The sequence below is a fragment of the Taudactylus pleione genome, unplaced genomic scaffold (genome assembly GCF_031769625.1).
Source record: "Taudactylus pleione unplaced genomic scaffold, aTauple2 ptg000608l, whole genome shotgun sequence".
NCBI lineage: Eukaryota > Metazoa > Chordata > Amphibia > Anura > Myobatrachidae > Taudactylus > Taudactylus pleione.
This window is the reverse complement of record NW_028285010.1, coordinates 3,241,759-3,266,996: the sequence shown is the minus strand read 5'-3', so window position 1 is coordinate 3,266,996 and position 25,238 is coordinate 3,241,759. Positions and strand designations below refer to the sequence as shown.

The window sequence follows — 25,238 nt, the reverse complement described above, 5'->3', positions numbered from 1 at the left end:
CAGAGTATGAAGACGGTCAGTGTTATACGGTCAGAGTATGAAGACGGTTAGTGTTATACGATCAGAGTATGAAGACGGTCAGTGTTATACGGTCAGAGTATGAAGACGGTCAGTGTTATACGGTCAGAGTATGACGAAGGTCAGTGTTATACGATCAGAGTATGAAGACGGTCAGTGTTATATGATCAGTGTTATAGGATCAGAGTATGAAGATGGTCAGTGTTACATGGTCAGAGTATGAAGACGGTGAGTGTTAAAAAGTCAGTGTTATATGGTCAGTGTTATACGGCCAGAGTATGAAGACGGTCAGTGTTATACGGTCAGTGTTATACGGTCAGAGTTTGAAGACTGTCAGTGTTATACGGTCAGAGTATGAAGACGGTCAGTGTTATACGGTCAGTGTTATACAGTCAGTGTTATACGATCAGAGTATGAAGATGGTCAGTGTTATACGGTCAGAGTATGAAGACGGTGAGTGTTATACTATCAGAGTATGCAGATGGTCAGTGTTATACGGTCAGAGTATGAAGACGGTCAGTGTTATACGGTCAGAGTATGAAGACGGTCAGTGTTATATGGTCACAGTATGAAGATGGTCAGTGTTATACGGTCAGAGTATGAAGACGGTCAGTGGTATACGGTCAGAGTATGAAGACGGTCAGTGTTATACGATCAGAGTAGGAAGAAGGTCAGTGTTATACGGTCAGAGTATGAAGACGGTCAGTGTTATACAGTCAGTGTTATACGGTCAGAGTATGAAGACGGTCTGTGTTATACGGTCAGAGTATGAAGATGGTCAGTGTTATACAGTCAGTGTTATACGGTCAGAGTATGAAGACGGTCAGTGTTATACGGTCAGAGTATGAAGACGGTCAGTGTTATACGGTCAGAGTATGAAGACGGTCAGTGTTATACGGTCAGTGTTATACGATCAGAGTATGAAGATGGTCAGTGTTATACGGTCAGAGTATGAAGACGGTCAGTGTTATACGGTCACAGTATGAAGATGGTCAGTGTTATACGGTCACAGTATGAAGATGGTCAGTGTTATACGGTCAGAGTATGAAGACAGTCAGTGTTATACAGTCAGTGTTGTACGGTCAGAGTATGAAGACGGTCAGTGTTATACGGTCAGTGTTATACGATCAGAGTATGAAGACGGTCAGTGTTATACGGTCAGTGTTATACGATCAGAGTATGAAGACGGTCAGTGTTATACGGCAGAGTATGCAGACGGTCAGTGTTATACGGTCAGAGTATGAAGACGGTCAGTGTTATACGGTCGGAGTGTGAAGACGGTCAGTGTTATACAGTCAGTGTTATACGGTCAGAGTATGAAGACAGTCAGTGTTATACGTCAGAGTATGAAGAAGGTCAGTGTTATACGGTCAGTGTTATACGATCAGAGTATGAAGACGGTCAGTGTTATACGGCAGAGTATGCAGACGGTCAGTGTTATACGGTCAGAGTATGAAGACGGTCAGTGTTATACGGTCACAGTATGAAGATGGTCAGTGTTATATGGTCAGAGTAGGAAGACGGTCAGTGTTATACGTTCACAGTATGAAGATGGTCAGTGTTATACAGTCAGAGTATGAAGACGGTCAGTGTTATACGGTCAGGGTATGAGCCGGTCAGTGTTATACAGTCAGAGTATGAAGCTGGTCAGTGTTATACAGTCAGAGTATGACGACGGTCAGTGTTGTACGGTCAGAGTATGAAGACGGTCAGTGTTATACAGTCAGTGTTATACGGTCAGAGTATGAAGACGGTCAGTGTTATACGGTCAGAGTATGAAGACGGTCAGTGTTATACGGTCAGTATTATACGATCAGAGTATGAAGACGGTCAGTGTTACACGGTCAGTGTTATACGATCAGAGTATGAAGACGGTCAGTGTTATACGGCAGAGTATGCAGACGGTCAGTGTTATACGGTCAGAGTATGAAGACGGTCAGTGTTATACGATCAGAGTATGAAGACGGTCAGTGTTATACGGTCAGAGTATGAAGACGGTCAGTGTTATACGGTCACAGTATGAAGATGGTCAGTGTTATACGGTCAGAGTATGAAGACGGTCAGTGTTATACGGCTAGTGTCATACGATCAGAGTATGAAGACGGTCAGTGTTATACGGTCAGAGTATGAAGACGGTCAGTGTTATACGGTCAGAGTATGAAGACGGTCAGTGTTATACGGTCAGTGTTATACAGTCAGTGTTATTCGATCAGAGTATGAGGACGGTCAGTGTTATATGGTCAGAGTATGAAGACGGTCAGTGTTATACGGTCACAGTATGAGGACGTTCAGTGTTATACTGTCAGAGTATGAAGATGGTCAGTGTTATATGGTCAGAGCATGAAGACGGTGAGTGTTATACTATCAGAGTATGAAGACGGTCAGTGTTATACGATCAGAGTATGAAGATGGTCAGTGTTATACGGTCAGAGTATGAAGATGGTCAGTGTTATATGGTCAGAGTATGAAGACGGTCAGTATTATACTGTCAGAGTATGAAGATGGTCAGTGTTATATGGTTAGAGTATGAAGACGTTGAGTGTTATACTATCTGAGAATGAAGACGGTCAGTGTTATACGATCAGAGTATGAAGATGGTCAGTGTTATACGGTCAGAGTATGAAGACGGTCAGTGTTATACGGTCAGTGTTATACGGTCAGAGTATGAAGACGGTCAATGTTATACGGTCACAGTATGAAGACGGTCATTTATACAGTCAGTGTTATACGGTCAGAGTATGAAGACGGTCAGTGTTATACGGTCAGTGTTATATGGTCAGAGTATGAAGATGGTCAGAGTATGAAGACGGTCAGTGTTATACGATCAGAGTAGGAAGACGGTCAGTGTTATACGGTCAGAGTATGAAGACGGTCATTTATACAGTCAGTGTTATACGGTCACAGTAAGAAGACGTTCAGTGTTATACGGTCAATGTTATATGGTCAGAGTATGAAGACGGTCAGTGTTAGACGGTCAGAGTAGGAAGACGGTCAGTGTTATACGGTCAGAGTATGAAGACGGTCAGTGTTATACAGTCAGTGTTATACGGTCAGAGTATGAAATCGGTCAGTGTTATACGGTCAGAGTATGAAGACAGTGTTATACAATCAGAGTATGAAGACTGTCAGTGTTATTCGGTCAGTGTCATACGATCAGAGTATGAAGACGGTCAGTGTTATACGATCAGAGTATGAAGACGGTCAGTGTTATACGGTCAGTGTTGTACAATCAGAGTATGAAGACGGCCAGTGTCACACGATCAGCGTATGAAGATGGTCAGTTTTATACGTTCAGAGTATGAAGACGGTCAGTGTTATGCGGCCAGTGTTATACGATCAGAGTATAAGATGGTCAGTGTTATACGCAGAGTATGCAGACGGTCAGTGTTATATGGTCAGAGTATGAAGACGGTCAGTGTTATACGGTCACAGTATGAAGATGGTCAGCGTTATATGGTCAGAGTATGAAGACGGTCAGTGTTATACGGTCACAGTATGAAGATGGTCAGTGTTATACAGTCAGAGTATGAAGACGTTCACTGTTATACAGTCAGAGTATGGAGACGGTCAGTGTTATACGGTCAGAGTATGAAGACGGTCAGTGTTATACCATCAGAGTATGAAGACGGTCAGTGTTATACGGTCAGTGTTATACGATCAGAGTATGAAGACGGTCAGTGTTATACGGCAGAGTATGCAGACGGTCAGTGTTATACGGTCAGAGTATGAAGACGGTCACTGTTATACGGTCAGAGTATGAAGACAGTCAGTGTTATACGGTCACAGTATGAAAATGGTCAGTGTTATAAAGTCAGTGTTATACGGTCAGAGTATGGAGACGGTCAGTGTTATACGGTCAGAGTATGAAAACGATCAGTGTTATACGGTCAGAGTATGAATACGGTCAGTGTTATACGATCAGAGTATGAAGACGGGCAGTGTTATACTGTCACAGTATGAAGATGGTAAGTGTTATACGGTCAGAGTATGAAGACGGTCAGTGTTATACGGTCAGTGTCATACGATCAGAGTATGAAGACGGTCAGTGTTATACGATCAGAGTATGAAGACGGTCAGTGTTATACGGTAGTGTTATACGATCAGAGTATGAAGACGACCTGTGTTATACGATCAGAGTATGAAGACGGTCAGTGTTATACGGTCAGAGTATGAAGACGGTCAGTGTTATACAGTCAGTGTTATACGGTCAGAGTATGAAGACGGTCAGTGTTATACGTTCAGAGTATGAAGAAGGTCAGTGTTATACGGTCAGAGTATGAAGACGGTCAGTGTTATACAGTCAGTGTTATACGGTCAGAGTATGAAGACGGTCAGTGTTATACGGTCAGAGTATGAAGACGGTCAGTGTTATACAGTCAGTGTTATACGATCAGAGTATGAAGACGGCCAGTGTTGTACGATCAGAGTATGAAGACGGTCAGTGTTATACGGTCAGAGTATGAAGACGGTCAGTCTTATACGGTCAGTGTTATACGATCAGAGTATGAAGATGGTCAGTGTTATACAATCAGAGTATGAAGACGGTCAGTGTTATGCGGCCAGTGTTATACGATCAGAGTATGAAGATGGTCAGTGTTATACGGCAGAGTATGCAGACGGACAGTGTTATACGGTCAGAGTATGAAGACTGTCAGTGTTATACGGTCAGAGTATGAAGATGGTCAGTGTTATACGGTCAGAGTATGAAGACGGTCAGTGTTATACAGTCAGCGTTATACGGTCAGAGTATGAAGACGGTCAGTGTTATACGGTCAGAGTATAAAGATGGTCAGTGTTATACGGTCAGAGTATGAAGACGGTCAGTGTTATACGGTCAGAGTATGAAGACGGTCAGTGTTATACGATCAGAGTAGGAAGACGGTCAGTGTTATACGGTCAGAGTATGAAGACGGTCAGTTTTATACAATCAGTGTTATACTTTCAGAGTATGAAGACGGTCAGTGTTATACGGTCAGAGTATGAGCTGGTCAGTGTTATACGGTCAGAGTATGAAGACGGTCAGTGTTATACGGTCAGTGTTGGTGAGTGTTATACTATCAGAGTATGAAGTCGGTCAGTGTTATACGATCAGAGTATGAAGATGGTCAGTGTTATACGGTCAATGTTATATGGTCAGAGTATGAAGACGGTCAGTGTTATACGATCAGAGTATGAAGATGGTCCGTGTTATACGGTCAGAGTATGAAGATGGTCAGTGTTATACGGTCAATGTTATATGGTCAGAGTATGAAGACGATCAGTGTTATATGGTCAGAGTATGAAGACGGTCAGTGTTATACAGTCAGAGTATGAAGACTGTCTGTTATACGGTCAGTGTTATACAGTCAGTGTTATACAGTCAGTGTTATACGGTCAGTGTTATACGGTCAGAGTATGAAGACGGTCAGTGTTATACGGTCACAGTATGAAGATGGTCAGTGTTATACGGTCAGAGTATGAGCTGGTCAGTGTTATACAGTCAGAGTATGAAGACAGTCAGTGTTATACAGTCAGAGTATGAAGATGGTCAGTGTTATACGGTCAGAGTATGAAGACGGTCAGTGTTATACGGTCAGAGTATGAAGACGGTCAGTGTTATACGGTCAGAGTATGAAGACGGTCAGTGTTATACAGTCAGTGTTATACGGTCAGAGTATGAAGACGGTCAGTGTTATACGGTCAGAGTATGAAGACGGTCAGTGTTATACGGTCAGAGTATGAAGACGGTCCGTTTTATACAGTCAGTGTTATACGGTCAGAGTATGAAGACGGTCAGTGTTATACGGTCAGAGTATGAAGAATGTCAGTGTTATACGGTCAGAGTATGAAGACGGTCAGTGTTATACAGTCAGTGTTATACGGTCAGAGTATGAAGACGGTCAGTGTTATACGGTCAGAGTATGAAGACGGTCAGTGTTATACGGTCAGAGTATGAAGACGGTCAGTGTTATACAGTCAGTGTTATACGATCAGAGTATGAAGACGGCCTGTGTTGTACAATCAGAGTATGAAGACGGTCAGTGTTATACGGTCAGAGTATGAAGACGGTCAGTGTTATACAGTCAGTGTCACACGATCAACGTATGAAGATGGTCAGTTTTATACGTTCAGAGTATGAAGACGGTCAGTGTTATGCGGCCAGTGTTATACGATCAGAGTATAAGATGGTCAGTGTTATACGCAGAGTATGCAGACGGTCAGTGTTATATGGTCAGAGTATGAAGACGGTCAGTGTTATATGGTCACAGTATGAAGATGGTCAGCGTTATATGGTCAGAGTATGAAGACGGTCAGTGTTATACGGTCACAGTATGAAGACGGTCAGTGTTATACAGTCAGAGTATGAAGACGTTCACTGTTATACAGTCAGAGTATGGAGACGGTCAGTGTTATACGGTCAGAGTATGAAGACGGTCAGTGTTATACCATCAGAGTATGAAGACGGTCAGTGTTATACGGTCAGTGTTATACGATCAGAGTATGAAGACGGTCAGTGTTATACGGCAGAGTATGCAGACGGTCAGTGTTATACGGTCAGAGTATGAAGACGGTCACTGTTATACGGTCAGAGTATGAAGACAGTCAGTGTTATACGGTCACAGTATGAAAATGGTCAGTGTTATAAAGTCAGTGTTATACGGTCAGAGTATGGAGACGGTCAGTGTTATACGGTCAGAGTATGAAGACGATCAGTGTTATACGGTCAGAGTATGAATACGGTCAGTGTTATACGATCAGAGTATGAAGACGGGCAGTGTTATACTGTCACAGTATGAAGATGGTAAGTGTTATACGGTCAGAGTATGAAGACGGTCAGTGTTATACGGTCAGTGTCATACGATCAGAGTATGAAGACGGTCAGTGTTATACGATCAGAGTATGAAGACGGTCAGTGTTATACGGTAGTGTTATACGATCAGAGTATGAAGACGACCTGTGTTATACGATCAGAGTATGAAGACGGTCAGTGTTATACGGTCAGAGTATGAAGACGGTCAGTGTTATACAGTCAGTGTTATACGGTCAGAGTATGAAGACGGTCAGTGTTATACGTTCAGAGTATGAAGAAGGTCAGTGTTATACGGTCAGAGTATGAAGACGGTCAGTGTTATACAGTCAGTGTTATACGGTCAGAGTATGAAGTCGGTCAGTGTTATACGGTCAGAGTATGAAGACGGTCAGTGTTATACAGTCAGTGTTATACGATCAGAGTATGAAGACGGCCAGTGTTGTACGATCAGAGTATGAAGACGGTCAGTGTTATACGGTCAGAGTATGAAGACGGTCAGTCTTATACGGTCAGTGTTATACGATCAGAGTATGAAGATGGTCAGTGTTATACAATCAGAGTATGAAGACGGTCAGTGTTATGCGGCCAGTGTTATACGATCAGAGTATGAAGATGGTCAGTGTTATACGGCAGAGTATGCAGACGGACAGTGTTATACGGTCAGAGTATGAAGACTGTCAGTGTTATACGGTCAGAGTATGAAGATGGTCAGTGTTATACGGTCAGAGTATGAAGACGGTCAGTGTTATACAGTCAGCGTTATACGGTCAGAGTATGAAGACGGTCAGTGTTATACGGTCAGAGTATAAAGATGGTCAGTGTTATACGGTCAGAGTATGAAGACGGTCAGTGTTATACGGTCAGAGTATGAAGACGGTCAGTGTTATACGATCAGAGTAGGAAGACGGTCAGTGTTATACGGTCAGAGTATGAAGACGGTCAGTTTTATACAATCAGTGTTATACTTTCAGAGTATGAAGACGGTCAGTGTTATACGGTCAGAGTATGAAGACGGTCAGTGTTATACGGTCAGAGTATGAGCTGGTCAGTGTTATACGGTCAGAGTATGAAGACGGTCAGTGTTATACGGTCAGTGTTGGTGAGTGTTATACTATCAGAGTATGAAGTCGGTCAGTGTTATACGATCAGAGTATGAAGATGGTCAGTGTTATACGGTCAATGTTATATGGTCAGAGTATGAAGACGGTCAGTGTTATACGATCAGAGTATGAAGATGGTCCGTGTTATACGGTCAGAGTATGAAGATGGTCAGTGTTATACGGTCAATGTTATATGGTCAGAGTATGAAGACGATCAGTGTTATATGGTCAGAGTATGAAGACGGTCAGTGTTATACAGTCAGAGTATGAAGACTGTCTGTTATACGGTCAGTGTTATACAGTCAGTGTTATACAGTCAGTGTTATACGGTCAGTGTTATACGGTCAGAGTATGAAGACGGTCAGTGTTATACGGTCACAGTATGAAGATGGTCAGTGTTATACGGTCAGAGTATGAGCTGGTCAGTGTTATACAGTCAGAGTATGAAGACAGTCAGTGTTATACAGTCAGAGTATGAAGATGGTCAGTGTTATACGGTCAGAGTATGAAGACGGTCAGTGTTATACGGTCAGAGTATGAAGACGGTCAGTGTTATACGGTCAGAGTATGAAGACGGTCAGTGTTATACAGTCAGTGTTATACGGTCAGAGTATGAAGACGGTCAGTGTTATACGGTCAGAGTATGAAGACGGTCAGTGTTATACGGTCAGAGTATGAAGACGGTCCGTTTTATACAGTCAGTGTTATACGGTCAGAGTATGAAGACGGTCAGTGTTATACGGTCAGAGTATGAAGAATGTCAGTGTTATACGGTCAGAGTATGAAGACGGTCAGTGTTATACAGTCAGTGTTATACGGTCAGAGTATGAAGACGGTCAGTGTTATACGGTCAGAGTATGAAGACGGTCAGTGTTATACGGTCAGAGTATGAAGACGGTCAGTGTTATACAGTCAGTGTTATACGATCAGAGTATGAAGACGGCCTGAGTTGTACAATCAGAGTATGAAGACGGTCAGTGTTATACGGTCAGAGTATGAAGACGGTCAGTGTTATACAGTCAGTGTCACACGATCAACGTATGAAGATGGTCAGTGTTATATGATCAGAGTATGAAGACGGTCAGTGTTATGCGGCCAGTGTTATACGATCAGAGTATGAAGATGGTCAGTGTTATACGGGCAGAGTATGAAGATGGTCAGTGTTATACGGTCAGAGTATGAAGACGGTCAGTGTTATACAGTCAGTGTTATACGGTCAGAGTATGAAGACGGTCAGTGTTATACGGTCAGAGTATGAAGATGGTCAGTGTTATACGATCAGAGTATGAAGACGGTCAGTCTTATACGGTCAGTGTTATACGATCAGAGTATGAAGATGGTCAGTGTTATACAATCAGAGTATGAAGACGGTCAGTGTTATGCGGCCAGTGTTATACGATCAGAGTATGAAGATGGTCAGTGTTATACGGCAGAGTATGCAGACGGACAGTGTTATACGGTCAGAGTATGAAGACTGTCAGTGTTATACGGTCAGAGTATGAAGATGGTCAGTGTTATACGGTCAGAGTATGAAGACGGTCAGTGTTATACAGTCAGCGTTATACGGTCAGAGTATGAAGACGGTCAGTATTATACGGTCAGAGTATGAAGACGGTCAGTGTTATACGCTCAGAGTATAAAGATGGTCAGTGTTATACGGTCAGAGTATGAAGACAGTCAGTGTTATATGGTCAGAGTATGAAGACGGTCAGTGTTATACGATCAGAGTAGGAAGACGGTCAATGTTATACGGTCAGAGTATGAAGACGGTCAGTTTTATACAGTCAGTGTTATACTTTCAGAGTATGAAGACGGTCAGTGTTATACGGTCAGAGTATGAAGACGGTCAGTGTTATACGGTCAGAGTATGAGCTGGTCAGTGTTATACGGTCAGAGTATGAAGACGGTCAGTGTTATACGGTCAGTGTTGGTGAGTGTTATACTATCAGAGTATGAAGTCGGTCAGTGTTATACGATCAGAGTATGAAGATGGTCAGTGTTATACTGTCAATGTTATATGGTCAGAGTATGAAGACGGTCAGTGTTATACGATCAGAGTATGAAGATGGTCCGTGTTATACGGTCAGAGTATGAAGATGGTCAGTGTTATACGGTCAGAGTATGAAGATGGTCAGTGTTATACAGTCAGTGTTATACGATCAGAGTATGAAGACGGCCTGTGTTGTACAATCAGAGTATGAAGACGGTCAGTGTTATACGGTCAGAGTATGAAGACGGTCAGTGTTATACGGTCAGAGTATGAAGATGGTCAGTGTTATACGGTCAATGTTATATGGTCAGAGTATGAAGACGGTCAGTGTTATACGGTCAGAGTATGAAGACGGTCAGTGTTATACGGTCAGAGTATGAAGATGGTCAGTGTTATACGGTCAATGTTATATGGTCAGAGTATGAAGACGATCAGTGTTATATGGTCAGAGTATGAAGACGGTCAGTGTTATACAGTCAGAGTATGAAGACTGTCAGTGTTATACGGTCAGTGTTATACAGTCAGTGTTATACAGTCAGTGTTATACGGTCAGTGTTATACGGTCAGAGTATGAAGACGGTCAGTGTTATACGGTCACAGTATGAAGATGGTCAGTGTTATACGGTCAGAGTATGAGCTGGTCAGTGTTATACAGTCAGAGTATGAAGACGGTCAGTGTTATACGGTCAGAGTATGAAGATGGTCAGTGTTATACGGTCAGAGTATGAAGACGGTCAGTGTTATACGGTCAGAGTATGAAGACGGTCAGTGTTATACGGTCAGAGTATGAAGACGGTCAGTGTTATACGGTCAGAGTATGAAGACGGTCCGTTTTATACAGTCAGTGTTATACGGTCAGAGTATGAAGACGGTCAGTGTTATACGGTCAGAGTATGAAGAATGTCAGTGTTATACGGTCAGAGTATGAAGACGGTCAGTGTTATACAGTCAGTGTTATACGGTCAGAGTATGAAGACGGTCAGTGTTATACGGTCAGAGTATGAAGACGGTCAGTGTTATACGGTCAGAGTATGAAGACGGTCAGTGTTATACAGTCAGTGTTATACGATCAGAGTATGAAGACGGCCTGAGTTGTACAATCAGAGTATGAAGACGGTCAGTGTTATACGGTCAGAGTATGAAGACGGTCAGTGTTATACAGTCAGTGTCACACGATCAACGTATGAAGATGGTCAGTGTTATATGATCAGAGTATGAAGACGGTCAGTGTTATGCGGCCAGTGTTATACGATCAGAGTATGAAGATGGTCAGTGTTATACGGGCAGAGTATGAAGATGGTCAGTGTTATACGGTCAGAGTATGAAGACGGTCAGTGTTATACAGTCAGTGTTATACGGTCAGAGTATGAAGACGGTCAGTGTTATACGGTCAGAGTATGAAGATGGTCAGTGTTATACGATCAGAGTATGAAGACGGTCAGTCTTATACGGTCAGTGTTATACGATCAGAGTATGAAGATGGTCAGTGTTATACAATCAGAGTATGAAGACGGTCAGTGTTATGCGGCCAGTGTTATACGATCAGAGTATGAAGATGGTCAGTGTTATACGGCAGAGTATGCAGACGGACAGTGTTATACGGTCAGAGTATGAAGACTGTCAGTGTTATACGGTCAGAGTATGAAGATGGTCAGTGTTATACGGTCAGAGTATGAAGACGGTCAGTGTTATACAGTCAGCGTTATACGGTCAGAGTATGAAGACGGTCAGTATTATACGGTCAGAGTATGAAGACGGTCAGTGTTATACGCTCAGAGTATAAAGATGGTCAGTGTTATACGGTCAGAGTATGAAGACAGTCAGTGTTATATGGTCAGAGTATGAAGACGGTCAGTGTTATACGATCAGAGTAGGAAGACGGTCAATGTTATACGGTCAGAGTATGAAGACGGTCAGTTTTATACAGTCAGTGTTATACTTTCAGAGTATGAAGACGGTCAGTGTTATACGGTCAGAGTATGAAGACGGTCAGTGTTATACGGTCAGAGTATGAGCTGGTCAGTGTTATACGGTCAGAGTATGAAGACGGTCAGTGTTATACGGTCAGTGTTGGTGAGTGTTATACTATCAGAGTATGAAGTCGGTCAGTGTTATACGATCAGAGTATGAAGATGGTCAGTGTTATACTGTCAATGTTATATGGTCAGAGTATGAAGACGGTCAGTGTTATACGATCAGAGTATGAAGATGGTCCGTGTTATACGGTCAGAGTATGAAGATGGTCAGTGTTATACGGTCAGAGTATGAAGATGGTCAGTGTTATACAGTCAGTGTTATACGATCAGAGTATGAAGACGGCCTGTGTTGTACAATCAGAGTATGAAGACGGTCAGTGTTATACGGTCAGAGTATGAAGACGGTCAGTGTTATACGGTCAGAGTATGAAGATGGTCAGTGTTATACGGTCAATGTTATATGGTCAGAGTATGAAGACGGTCAGTGTTATACGGTCAGAGTATGAAGACGGTCAGTGTTATACGGTCAGAGTATGAAGATGGTCAGTGTTATACGGTCAATGTTATATGGTCAGAGTATGAAGACGATCAGTGTTATATGGTCAGAGTATGAAGACGGTCAGTGTTATACAGTCAGAGTATGAAGACTGTCAGTGTTATACGGTCAGTGTTATACAGTCAGTGTTATACAGTCAGTGTTATACGGTCAGTGTTATACGGTCAGAGTATGAAGACGGTCAGTGTTATACGGTCACAGTATGAAGATGGTCAGTGTTATACGGTCAGAGTATGAGCTGGTCAGTGTTATACAGTCAGAGTATGAAGACGGTCAGTGTTATACGGTCAGAGTATGAAGATGGTCAGTGTTATACGGTCAGAGTATGAAGACGGTCAGTGTTATACGGTCAGAGTATGAAGACGGTCAGTGTTATACGGTCAGAGTATGAAGACGGTCAGTGTTATACAGTCAGTGTTATACGATCAGAGTATGAAGACGGCCTGTGTTGTACAATCAGAGTATGAAGACGGTCAGTGTTATACGGTCAGAGTATGAAGACGGTCAGTGTTATACAGTCAGTGTCACACGATCAACGTATGAAGATGGTCAGTGTTATACGATCAGAGTATGAAGACGGTCAGTGTTATGCGGCCAGTGTTATACGATCAGAGTATGAAGATGGTCAGTGTTATACGGGCAGAGTATGAAGATGGTCAGTGTTATACGGTCAGAGTATGAAGACGGTCAGTGTTATACAGTCAGTGTTATACGGTCAGAGTATGAAGACGGTCAGTGTTATACGGTCAGAGTATGAAGATGGTCAGTGTTATACGATCAGAGTATGAAGACGGTCAGTCTTATACGGTCAGTGTTATACGATCAGAGTATGAAGATGGTCAGTGTTATACAATCAGAGTATGAAGACGGTCAGTGTTATGCGGCCAGTGTTATACGATCAGAGTATGAAGATGGTCAGTGTTATACGGCAGAGTATGCAGACGGACAGTGTTATACGGTCAGAGTATGAAGACTGTCAGTGTTATACGGTCAGAGTATGAAGATGGTCAGTGTTATACGGTCAGAGTATGAAGACGGTCAGTGTTATACAGTCAGCGTTATACGGTCAGAGTATGAAGACGGTCAGTGTTATACGGTCAGAGTATGAAGACGGTCAGTGTTATACGCTCAGAGTATAAAGATGGTCAGTGTTATACGGTCAGAGTATGAAGACGGTCAGTGTTATACGGTCAGAGTATGAAGACGGTCAGTGTTATACGATCAGAGTAGGAAGACGGTCAGTGTTATACGGTCAGAGTATGAAGACGGTCAGTTTTATACAGTCAGTGTTATACTTTCAGAGTATGAAGACGGTCAGTGTTATACGGTCAGAGTATGAAGACGGTCAGTGTTATACGGTCAGAGTATGAGCTGGTCAGTGTTATACGGTCAGAGTATGAAGACGGTCAGTGTTATACGGTCAGTGTTGGTGAGTGTTATACTATCAGAGTATGAAGTCGGTCAGTGTTATACGATCAGAGTATGAAGATGGTCAGTGTTATACTGTCAATGTTATATGGTCAGAGTATGAAGACGGTCAGTGTTATACGATCAGAGTATGAAGATGGTCCGTGTTATACGGTCAGAGTATGAAGATGGTCAGTGTTATACGGTCAGAGTATGAAGATGGTCAGTGTTATACGATCAGAGTATGAAGACGGCCTGTGTTGTACAGAGTATGAAGACGGTCAGTGTTATACGGTCAGAGTATGAAGACGGTCAGTGTTATACGGTCAGAGTATGAAGATGGTCAGTGTTATACGGTCAATGTTATATGGTCAGAGTATGAAGACGGTCAGTGTTATACGGTCAGAGTATGAAGACGGTCAGTGTTATACGGTCAGAGTATGAAGATGGTCAGTGTTATACGGTCAATGTTATATGGTCAGAGTATGAAGACGATCAGTGTTATATGGTCAGAGTATGAAGACGGTCAGTGTTATACAGTCAGAGTATGAAGACTGTCAGTGTTATACGGTCAGTGTTATACAGTCAGTGTTATACAGTCAGTGTTATACGGTCAGTGTTATACGGTCAGAGTATGAAGACGGTCAGTGTTATACGGTCACAGTATGAAGATGGTCAGTGTTATACGGTCAGAGTATGAGCTGGTCAGTGTTATACAGTCAGAGTATGAAGACGGTCAGTGTTATACGGTCAGAGAATGAAGATGGTCAGTGTTATACGGTCAGAGTATGAAGACGGTCAGTGTTATACGGTCAGAGTATGAAGACGGTCAGTGTTATACGGTCAGAGTATGAAGACGGTCAGTGTTATACAGTCAGTGTTATACGGTCAGAGTATGAAGACGGTCAGTGTTATACGGTCAGAGTATGAAGACGGTCATTGTTATACGGTCAGAGTATGAAGACGGTCCGTTTTATACAGTCAGTGTTATACGGTCAGAGTATGAAGACGGTCAGTGTTATACGGTCAGAGTATGAAGAATGTCAGTGTTATACGGTCAGAGTATGAAGACGGTCAGTGTTATACAGTCAGTGTTATACGGTCAGAGTATGAAGACGGTCAGTTTTATACGGTCAGAGTATGAAGACGGTCAGTGTTATACGGTCAGAGTATGAAGACGGTCAGTGTTATACGGTCAGTGTTGGTGAGTGTTGTACTATCAGAGTATGAAGTCGGTCAGTGTTATACGATCAGAGTATGAAGATGGTCAGTGTTATACGGTCAGAGTATGAAGACGGTCAGTGTTATACGGTCAGAGTATGAAGATGGTCAGTGTTATATGGTCAGAGTATGAAGACGGTCAGTGTTATACGATCAGAGTATGAAGATGGTCAGTGTTATACGGTCAGAGTATGAAGATGGTCAGTGTTATACGGTCAGAGTATAAAGACGGTCAGTGTTATATGGTCACAGTATGAAGATGGTCAGTGTTATACGGTCAGAGTATGAAGACGGTCAGTGTTATACGGTCAGAGTATGAAGACGGTCAGTGTTAGACGGTTAGTGTTATACGATCAGAGTAGGAAGACGGTCAGTGTTTTACGGTCAGAGTATGAAGACGGTCAGTGTTATACAGTCAGTATTATACGGTCAGAATATGAAGACTATCAGTGTTATACGGTCAGAGTATGAAGACGGTCAGTGTTATACGGTCAGAGTATGAAGACGGTCAGTGTTATACGGTCAGAGTATGAAGACGGTCAGTGTTATACGGTCAGAGTATGAAGACGGTCAGTGTTATACGGTCAGAGTATGAAGACGGTCAGTGTTATACGGTCAGAGTATGAAGACGGTCAGTGTTATACGTTCACAGTATGAAGATGGTCAGTGTTATATGGTCACAGTATGAAGATGGTCAGTGTTATACAGTCAGTGTTATACTGTCAGTGTTATACAGTCAGAGTATGAAGATGGTCAGTGTTATATGGTCAGAGTATGAAGACGGTGAGTGTTATACTATCAGAATATGAAGACGGTCAGTGTTATACGATCAGAGTATGAAGACGGTCAGTGTTATACGGTCAGTGTTATACGGTCAGTGTTATACGGTCAGAGTATGTAGATGGTCAGTGTTATATGGTCAGAGTATGAAGACGGTGAGTGTTATACTATCAGAGTATGAAGACGGTCAGTGTTATACGATCAGAGTATGAAGATTGTCAGTGTTATACGGTCAGAGTATGAAGACGGTCAGTGTTATACAGTCAGTGTTATACGGTCAGAGTATGAAGACGGTCAGTGTTATACGGTCAGAGTATGAAGACGGTCAGTGTTATACGATCAGAGTATGAAGACGGTCAGTCTTATACGGTCAGTGTTATACGGTCAGTGTTATACGATCAGAGTATGAAGACGGTCAGTGTTATACGGCAGAGTATGCAGATGGTCAGTGTTATACGGTCAGAGTATGCATATGGTCATTGTTATACGGTCAGAGTATGAAGACGATCAGTGTTATATGGTCAGAGTATGAAGACGGTCAGTGTTATACGGTCAGTGTTATATGGTCAGAGTATGAAGACTGTCAGTGTTATACGGTCAGTGTTATACAGTCAGTGTTATACGGTCAGTGTTATACAGTCAGAGTATGAAGACGGTCAGTGTTATACGGTCACAGTATGAAGATGGTCAGTGTTATACGGTCAGAGTATGAGCTGGTCAGTGTTATACAGTCAGAGTATGAAGACAGTCAGTGTTATACGGTCAGAGTATGAAGATGGTCAGTGTTATACGGTCAGAGTATGAAGACGGTCAGTGTTATACAGTCAGTGTTATACGGTCAGAGTATGAAGACGGTCAGTGTTATACGGTCAGAGTATGAAGACGGTCAGTGTTATACGATCAGAGTATGAAGACGGTCAGTGTTATACGGTCAGAGTATGAAGACGGTCAGTGTTATACGGTCAGAGTATGAAGACGGTCAGTGTTATACGGTCAGAGTATGAAGACTGTCAGTGTTATACGATCAGAGTATGAAGACGGTCAGTGTTATACAGTCTGTGTTATACGGTCAGAGTATGAAGACGGTCAGTGTTATACGGTCAGAGTATGAAGACGGTCAGTGTTATACGATCAGAGTATGAAGACGGTCAGAGTATGAAGACGGTCAGTGTTATACGGTCAGAGTATGAAGACGGTCAGTGTTATCCGGTCAGTGTTATACGGTCAGAGTATGAAGACTGTCAGTGTTATACGGTCAGAGTTTGAAGACGGTCAGTGTTATACAGTCAGTGTTATACGGTCAGAGCATGAAGACGGTCAGTGTTATACGGTCAGAGTATGAAGACGGTCAGTGTTATACGATCAGAGTATGAAGATGGTCAGTGTTATACGGTCAGAGTATGAAGACGGTCAGTGTTATACGGTCAGAGTATGAAGACGGTCAGTGTTATACAGTCAGTGTTATACGATCAGAGTATGAAGACGGTCAGTGTTATACGGTCAGAGTATGAAGACGGTCAGTGTTATACGACAGAGTATGCAGACGGTCAGTGTTATACGGTCAGAGTATGAAGACGGTCAGTGTTATACGATCAGAGTATGGAGACGGTCAGTGTTATACGGTCAGAGTATGAAGACGGTCAGAGTTATACGGTCAGAGTATGAAGACAATCAGTGTTATACGGTCACAGTATGAAGATGGTCAGTGTTATACGGTCAGTGTTATACAGTCAAAGTATGAAGTTTGTCAGTGTTATACGATCAGAGTATGAAGACGGTCTGTGTTATACGATCAGAGTATGAAGACGGTCAGTGTTATACGGTCAGAGTATGAAGATGGTCAGTGTTATACGGTCAGTGTTATACTTTCAGTGTTATTATGACAGATATTCTGACACCTCTACTCTGTTAGTATTGGATAAAAAGTTGTGGTTATTCATTTGGTTTAAAGTAGTTAAATACACTTTCTCCATTCACCTCACCATTTCTATATCCTCACGACACATTTTACTAGATAGAAATTCCATATTACAAAATCCATTTACTACCCTCAAACTAAACAACCTCTGTCCGGCTGTGAAAAGTACCCAGTGACACTTACCTGCCCTTTGTGTTATTTACACCCTGTAACTTCTGGTAGCTGGTTTCTGTTGGTTTGGATTAATGTAAAACATTAGTGAGCATAAATGAGGTGTGAATTGTTCCTTTTGCTTCATCCTCACTGTATGACCAGCTGCGGCTGCTTACTGATAACCTACCAGGCTAAACAGCAGTGAGCTCTGTAAGTCCGTCAGCTTTTCTATTGTCAGAGAACAATGACCGATAAAGCTTATTGGATACTGTGGTGCAGTTGTTGCCCATAGCAACCAATTACTGAAAGCTGATATCTGATTGGCTGCTGTGGGGGTATTGCACTTGCACTATTTTATTGAATGACATTTTCAGATTTGGGTAGAAGACGCTGAATTGCTGAAATGTGTTTCCCTGAAGAGGACAGAAAATGGAGCCCATTCAATGAACCCTGAGAATCCATAGTAGCCTAGCGCCAATGTGTCTGCTCATAAATGACCGTAATGAGCACATTGCACCCCTGTGAGGTAATAACATGAGGTGAAAATGAGCTAAGATTATTACCTAGAACATTGCGCTGTAACCATAGAACCTTGTGGCTTATAGGCCCCATATTGCCATACATAAACACTCAGCAGCCAGATTCTAGGGGAAGAAAGGACCATGTTCCAGAGTCTGTGGAGGTTTTATAAAGGTTGGGGACACTACACAAAGCTTCCACTCAGGGGCGTAGCTGGACCTATGGGGCTCATAGCACCCCCTTCACCCATGGTAGCTGCGCCCATGCTTCCACTATTCCCATCTGGCACTGGGTGCTCGTATGCACCTAATTATCTGTGTCAGGTATAACAAGAAACACACCCATGTTTAGTCTGTGTGCGTGTGTGAGGTTCTGTATGTATAACTTACTGTACCTCCATTGCTCCTCCCTCATTCCAGCAACTATTCTCCATGCTGATCCTGACTACACTGATTAATGTTGTGGATACTATGGGTCACTATACAGGCAGCGTTCCTCCATAGTAACCTCACAAAGTCACCAGCGGCATCTCACTGGAGGCATCTCACTGGACGCATGTCACCAGAGGCTTGTCACCAGAGGCTTGTCACCAGCGGCATGTCACCAGAGTTATGTCACCAGAGTCATGTCACCAGAGTCATGTCACCAGCGGCATGTCACCAGAGTCATGTCACCTGAGGCTTGTCACCTGAGGCTTGTCACCTGAGTCATGTCACCAGAGTCATGTCACCAGAGTCATGTCACCAGAGTCATGTCACCAGCGGCATGTCACCAGCGGCATGTCACCAGAGTCATGTCACCAGCGGCATGTCACCAGAGTCATGTCACCAGAGTCATGTCACCAGAGTCATGTCACCAGAGTCATGTCACCAGAGTCTTGTCACCTGAGTCTTGTCACCTGAGTCTTGTCACCTGAGTCTTGTCACCTGAGTCATGTCACCAGTGGCATGTCACCTGAGTCATGTCACCAGAGGCTTGTCACCTGAGTCAAGTCACCTGGGCCATGTTACCTGAGTCATGTCACCTGGGGCATGTCACCGGAGGCATGTCACCTGGGGCATGTCACCAGACGCATGTCACCAGAGGCATGTCTACCCATTGTACTTGGGTGGCCATGAATAAAATGCCAGGCACAGAATGTCCGCAGTATGTCCTCAATGTGCGCAATGAGTAACGTTATCTATTTTGTACCCATCAGGGGCCATTCCGTGATGCAACGGAAGTATTTCAACAGCGCTACAAACCCCTGGAGCCGACCCTAAGAGTGGCGACATCTTTCTGTGCGGTGGAAGAGGCCAGAGAGGAGCTGAAAAGACGGGAATGGAGAAAGGACATCCAGGAAAGCATGTAAGGCGTCTGGAGAGGAAGGACAGTCAGTATCTAATAGCTAAAGTAATACATCATAACATGTAAAGCAAACTCTTAGAGTGAGTGTGAGTTAGACGTGGGCATCGTGTGACCCTACTGATAGGCTGATTGCAGTAACGCACCCAACAGCATTGACCGCCATGCCCCATAGTGATCCCATCATCATACGCTGCTATATATAATCACTTCCCATGTTGTATCATGTGTTAGCTCCTATGGGGCCTGAAAATAATCAGCGCTAAATATCATGTTCCGCCATCGCCTGACCAGCAAACCTAGCGATCTCATGGGCACTCGCCTTCAAAATGTCTTATACCCAACCAAATTGTCATTTTAAATGTGCTATAGAAACATGTTGTACAGTATTTCAATTTATTTAAAGATAAAATCAAATTATTTAATTCGAGAGAGAGAGAGATGGCCTGACAGGAGAGAGAGAGAGAGAGAGAGAGAGAGAGATGGCCTGACAGGAGAGAGAAATGGCCTGACAGGAGAGAGAGAGACATGGCCTGACAGGAGAGAGAGAGAGAGGTGGCCTGACAGGAGAGAGAGAGAGAGAGAGAGAGAGATGGCCTGACAGGAGAGAGAGAGAGAGAGAGAGAGAGGTGGCCTGACAGAAGAGAGAGAGATGGCCTGACAGGAGAGAGAGAGATGGCCTGACAGGAGAGAGAGAGACATGGCCTGACAGGAGAGAGAGAGAGAGATGGCCTGACAGGAGAGAGAGAGATGGCCTGACAGGAGAGAGAGAGACATGGCCTGACAGGAGAGAGAGAGAGAGAGGTGGCCTGACAGGAGAGAGAGAGAGAGATGGCCTGACAGGAGAGAGAGAAAGGAGATGGCCTGACAGGAGAGAGAGAGAGAGAGATTGTCTGACAGGAGAGAGAGAGAGATTGCCTGACAGGAGAGAGAGATGGCCTGACAGGAGAGAGGGAGAGAGAGAGATGGCCTGACAGGAGAGAGGGAGAGAGAGATGGCCTGACAGGAGAGAGAGAGAGAGATGGCCTGACAGGAGAGAGAGAGAGAAAGGAGATGGCCTGACAGGAGAGAGAGAGAGAGAGAGAGATTGTCTGACAGGAGAGAGAGAGAGATTGCCTGACAGGAGAGAGAGATGGCCTGACAGGAGAGAGGGAGAGAGAGATGGCCTGACAGGAGAGAGAGAGAGAGGGAGGGAGAGTTTGCCTGACAGGAGAGAGAGAGATGGCCTGACAGGAGAGAGAGCGAGAGAGAGAGATGGCCTGACAGGAGAGAGATAGAGATTGCCTGACAGGAGAGAGAGAGAGAGGGAGAGATGGCCTGACAAGAGAGAGAGAGAGATGGCCTGACAGGAGAGAGAGAGAGATTGCCTGACAGGAGAGAGAGAGAGATGGCCTGACAGGGGAGAGAGAGAGTGCGAGAGATGGCCTGACAGGGGAAAGAGAGAGAGAGAGATGGCCTGACAGGAGAGAGAGAGAGAAAGGAGATGGCCTGACAGGAGAGAGAGAGAGAGAGAAAGAGAGATTGTCTGACAGGAGAGAGAAAGAGAGAGAGATGGCCTGACAGGAGAGAGAGAGAGAGAGGGAGAGAGAGATGGCCTGACAGGAGAGAGAGAGAGAGGGAGAGTTTGCCTGACAGGAGAGAGAGAGATAGAGATTGCCTGACAGGAGAGAGAGAGGGAGAGATGGCCTGACGAGAGAGAGAGAAAGAGAGAGATTGCCTGACAGGAAAGAGAGAGAGATGGCCTGACAGGGGAGAGAGAGAGTGCAAGAGATGGCCTGACAGGAGAGAGAAAGAGAGAGATTGCCTGACAGGAAAGAGAGAGAGATGGCCTGACAGGGGAGAGAGAGAGTGCAAGAGATGGCCTGACAGGGGAAAGAGAGAGAGAGAGATGGCCTGACAGGAGAGAGAGAGGGATGGCCTGACTGGGGAGAGAGAGAGAGATGGCCTAACAGAAGAGAGAGATTGGCCTAACAGGAGAGAGAGAGTGGCCTAACAGCAGAGAGATAGAGAGAGAGATGGCCTGACAGGAGAGAGAGAGAGTGCAAGAGATGGCCTGACAGGAGAGAGAGAGAAAGAGAGAGATTGCCTGACAGGAAAGAGAGAGAGATGGCCTGACAGGGGAGAGAGAGAGTGCAAGAGATGGCCTGACAGGGGAAAGAGAGAGAGAGAGATGGCCTGACAGGAGAGAGAGAGGGATGGCCTGACTGGGGAGAGAGAGAGAGATGGCCTAACAGAAGAGAGAGATTGGCCTAACAGGAGAGAGAGAGTGGCCTAACAGCAGAGAGATAGAGAGAGAGATGGCCTGACAGGAGAGAGAGAGAGAGAGAGAGAGGGGGGGGGAGAGAGAGATCTGACAGGAGAGAGAGATTGGCCTAACAGGAGAGAGAGAGGGAGAGATTGCCTGACAGGAGAGAGAGATGGCCTGACAGGAGAGAGAGAGAGAGAGAGAGAGAGAGAGATGGCCTGACAGGAGAGAGAGAGAGAGAGAGAGAGAGGGGGGGGGGGGGGAGAGAGAGATCTGACAGGAGAGAGAGATTGGCCTAACAGGAGAGAGGGAGAGATTGCCTGACAGGAGAGAGAGAGACAGAAAGAGAGAGATGGCCTGACAGGAGAGAGAGAGAGAGATGGCCTGACAGGAGAGAGAGAGAGATGGCCTGACAGGAGAGAGAGAGAGAGAGAGAGAGAGGGAGAGATGGCCTGACAGGAGAGAGAGAGGGAGAGAGAGATGGCCTGACAGGAGAGAGAGAGAAAGAGAGAGATGGCCTGACAGGAGAGAGAGAGAGATGGCCTGACAGGAGAGAGAGAGAGGAGAGAGAGAGAGATGGCCTGACAGGAGAGAGAGAGAGAGAGGGGGGGAGAGAGAGATCGGACAGGAGAGAGAGATTGGCCTAGCAGGAGAGAGGGAGAGATTGCCTGACAGGAGAGAGAGAGACAGAAAGAGAGAGATGGCCTGACAGGAGAGAGAGAGAGAGAGAGAGAGAGAGAGAGATGGCCTGACAGGAGAGAGAGAGAGATGGCCTGACAGGAGAGAGAGAGAAAGAGAGAGATGGCCTGACAGGAGAGAGAGAGAAAGAGAGAGATGGCCTGACAGGAGAGAGAGAGAGGAGAGAGAGAGAGAGATGGCCTGATAGGAGAGAGAGATGGCCTGACAGGAGAGAGAGAGAGATGGCCTGACAGGAGAGAGAGAGAGGGAGAGAGAGATGGCCTGACAGGAGAGAGACAGAGGGAGAGAGAGATGGCCTGACAGGAGAGAGAGAGAGTGCGAGAGATGTGGCCTGACAGGAGAGAGAGAGAGAGATGGCCTGACAGGAGAGAGAGAGAGATGGCCTGACAGGAGAGAGAGAGATTGCCTGACAGGAGAGAGAGAGAGAGAGAGAGAGAGGGAGAGATGGCCTGACAGGAGAGAGAGAGGGAGAGAGAGATGGCCTGACAGGAGAGAGAGAGAAAGAGAGAGATGGCCTGACAGGAGAGAGAGAGAAAGAGAGAGATGGCCTGACAGGAGAGAGAGAGAGGAGAGAGAGAGAGAGAGATGGCCTGATAGGAGAGAGAGATGGCCTGACAGGAGAGAGAGAGAGATGGCCTGACAGGAGAGAGACAGAGGGAGAGAGAGATGGCCTGACAGGAGAGAAACAGAGGGAGAGAGAGATGGCCTGACAGGAGAGAGAGAGAGGGAGAAAGAGAGATGGCCTGACAGGAGAGAGAGAGAGAGCGAGAGATGTGGCCTGACAGGAGACAGAGAGAGAGAGAGAGGGAGAGATGGCCTGACAGGAGAGAGAGAGGGAGAGAGAGATGGCCTGACAGGAGAGAGAGAGAAAGAGAGAGATGGCCTGACAGGAGAGAGAGAGAGAGAGATGGCCTGACAGGAGAGAGAGATGGCCTGACAGGAGAGAGAGAGAGATGGCCTGACAGGAGAGAGACAGAGGGAGAGAGAGATGGCCTGACAGGAGAGAGACAGAGGGAGAGAGAGATGGCCTGACAGGAGAGAGAGAGAGGGAGAAAGAGAGATGGCCTGACAGGAGAGAGAGAGAGAGCGAGAGATGTGGCCTGACAGGAGAGAGAGAGAGGGAGAGAGATTGCCTGACAGGAGAGAGAGAGAGAGAGAGAGAGAGATGGCCTGACAGGATAGAGAGAGAGAGATGGCCTGACAGGGGAGAGAGAGAGAGAGAGCGAGAGATGGCCTGACAGGGGGAAGAGAGAGAGAGATGGCCTGACAGGAGAGAGAGATGGATGGCCTGACAGGGGAGAGAGAGAGAGAGAGAGAGATGGCCTGACAGGGAAGAGAGAGATTGGCCTAACAGGAGAGGGAGAGATGGCCTGACAGGAGAGAGAGAGAGGTTGCCTGACAGGAGAGGGAGAGAGATGGCGTAACAGGAGAGAGAGAGAAAGAGAGAGATGGCCTGACAGGAGAGAGAGAGAGATGGTCTGACAGTGGAGAGAGAGAGAGAGATGGCCTAACAGAAGAGAGAGAGAGAGATTGGCTAACAGGAGAGAGAGAGAGATGGCCTGACAGGAGAGATAGAGAGAGAGATGGCCTGACAGGGAAGAGAGAGATTGGCCTAACAGGAGAGGGAGAGATGGCCTGACAGGAGAGAGAGAGAGGTTGCCTGACAGGAGAGGGAGAGAGATGGCGTAACAGGAGAGAGAGAGAAAGAGAGAGATGGCCTGACAGGAGAGAGAGAGAGATGGTCTGACAGTGGAGAGAGAGAGAGAGATGGCCTAACAGAAGAGAGAGAGAGAGATTGGCTAACAGGAGAGAGAGAGAGATGGCCTGACAGGAGAGATAGAGAGAGAGATGGCCTGACAGGAGAGATAGAGAGAGAGATGGCCTGACAGGAGAGAGAGAGAGAATGGCCTGACAGGGGAGAGAGAGAGAGGCCTAACAGGAGGGAGAGAGAGAGAGAGAGAGTGGCCTAACAGGTGAAGGAGGGAGAGATGGCCTAAAAGGAGAGAGAGAGATGGCCTGACAGGAGAGAGAGAGAGAGCAGATGGACAATGACCCGAAGCATACTGCAAAAGCAACCAAAGAGTTTTTTAAGGCTAAAAAGTGGAATGTTATGCAATGGCCAAGTCAATCCCCTGACCTGAATCAGATTGAGCATGCATTTCACTTGATGAAGACAAAACTGAAGGGAAGATGCCCCAAGAACAAGCAGGAACTGAAGACATTTGCAGTAGAGGCCTGGCAGAGCATCACCAGGGATGAAACCCAGCGTCTGGTGATGTCTATGCGTTCCAGACTTCAGGCTGTAATTGCCTGCAAAGGATTTGCAACAAAGTATTAAAAAGTGAAAGTTAGATTTAGGATTGTTTAGTTTGTCCCATTACTTTTGGCCCCTTAAAAAGTGGGAGGCACATTTAGAAACCATTGTAATTCCTACACCGTTCACCTGATTTGGATGTAATTACCCTCAAATTAAATCTGAGAGTCTGCAGGTAAATCACATCTTGTTTGTTTCATTTCAAAGC

At 45.0% G+C, this 25,238-nt stretch overlaps 1 protein-coding gene across 1 annotated transcript in view; it reads left to right on the top strand.

Moving 5' to 3' along the window:
* SPATA17 (spermatogenesis associated 17) overlaps positions 1 to 25,238 on the top strand; it is a 308,936-nt gene that overhangs the window by 199,266 nt on the left and 84,432 nt on the right. The window contains exon 8 of the mRNA XM_088454023.1: positions 19,627 to 19,775. Coding sequence (XP_088310149.1) covers positions 19,627 to 19,775 — 149 coding nt within the window. The remainder of the gene's footprint in view (positions 1 to 19,626; positions 19,776 to 25,238) is intronic.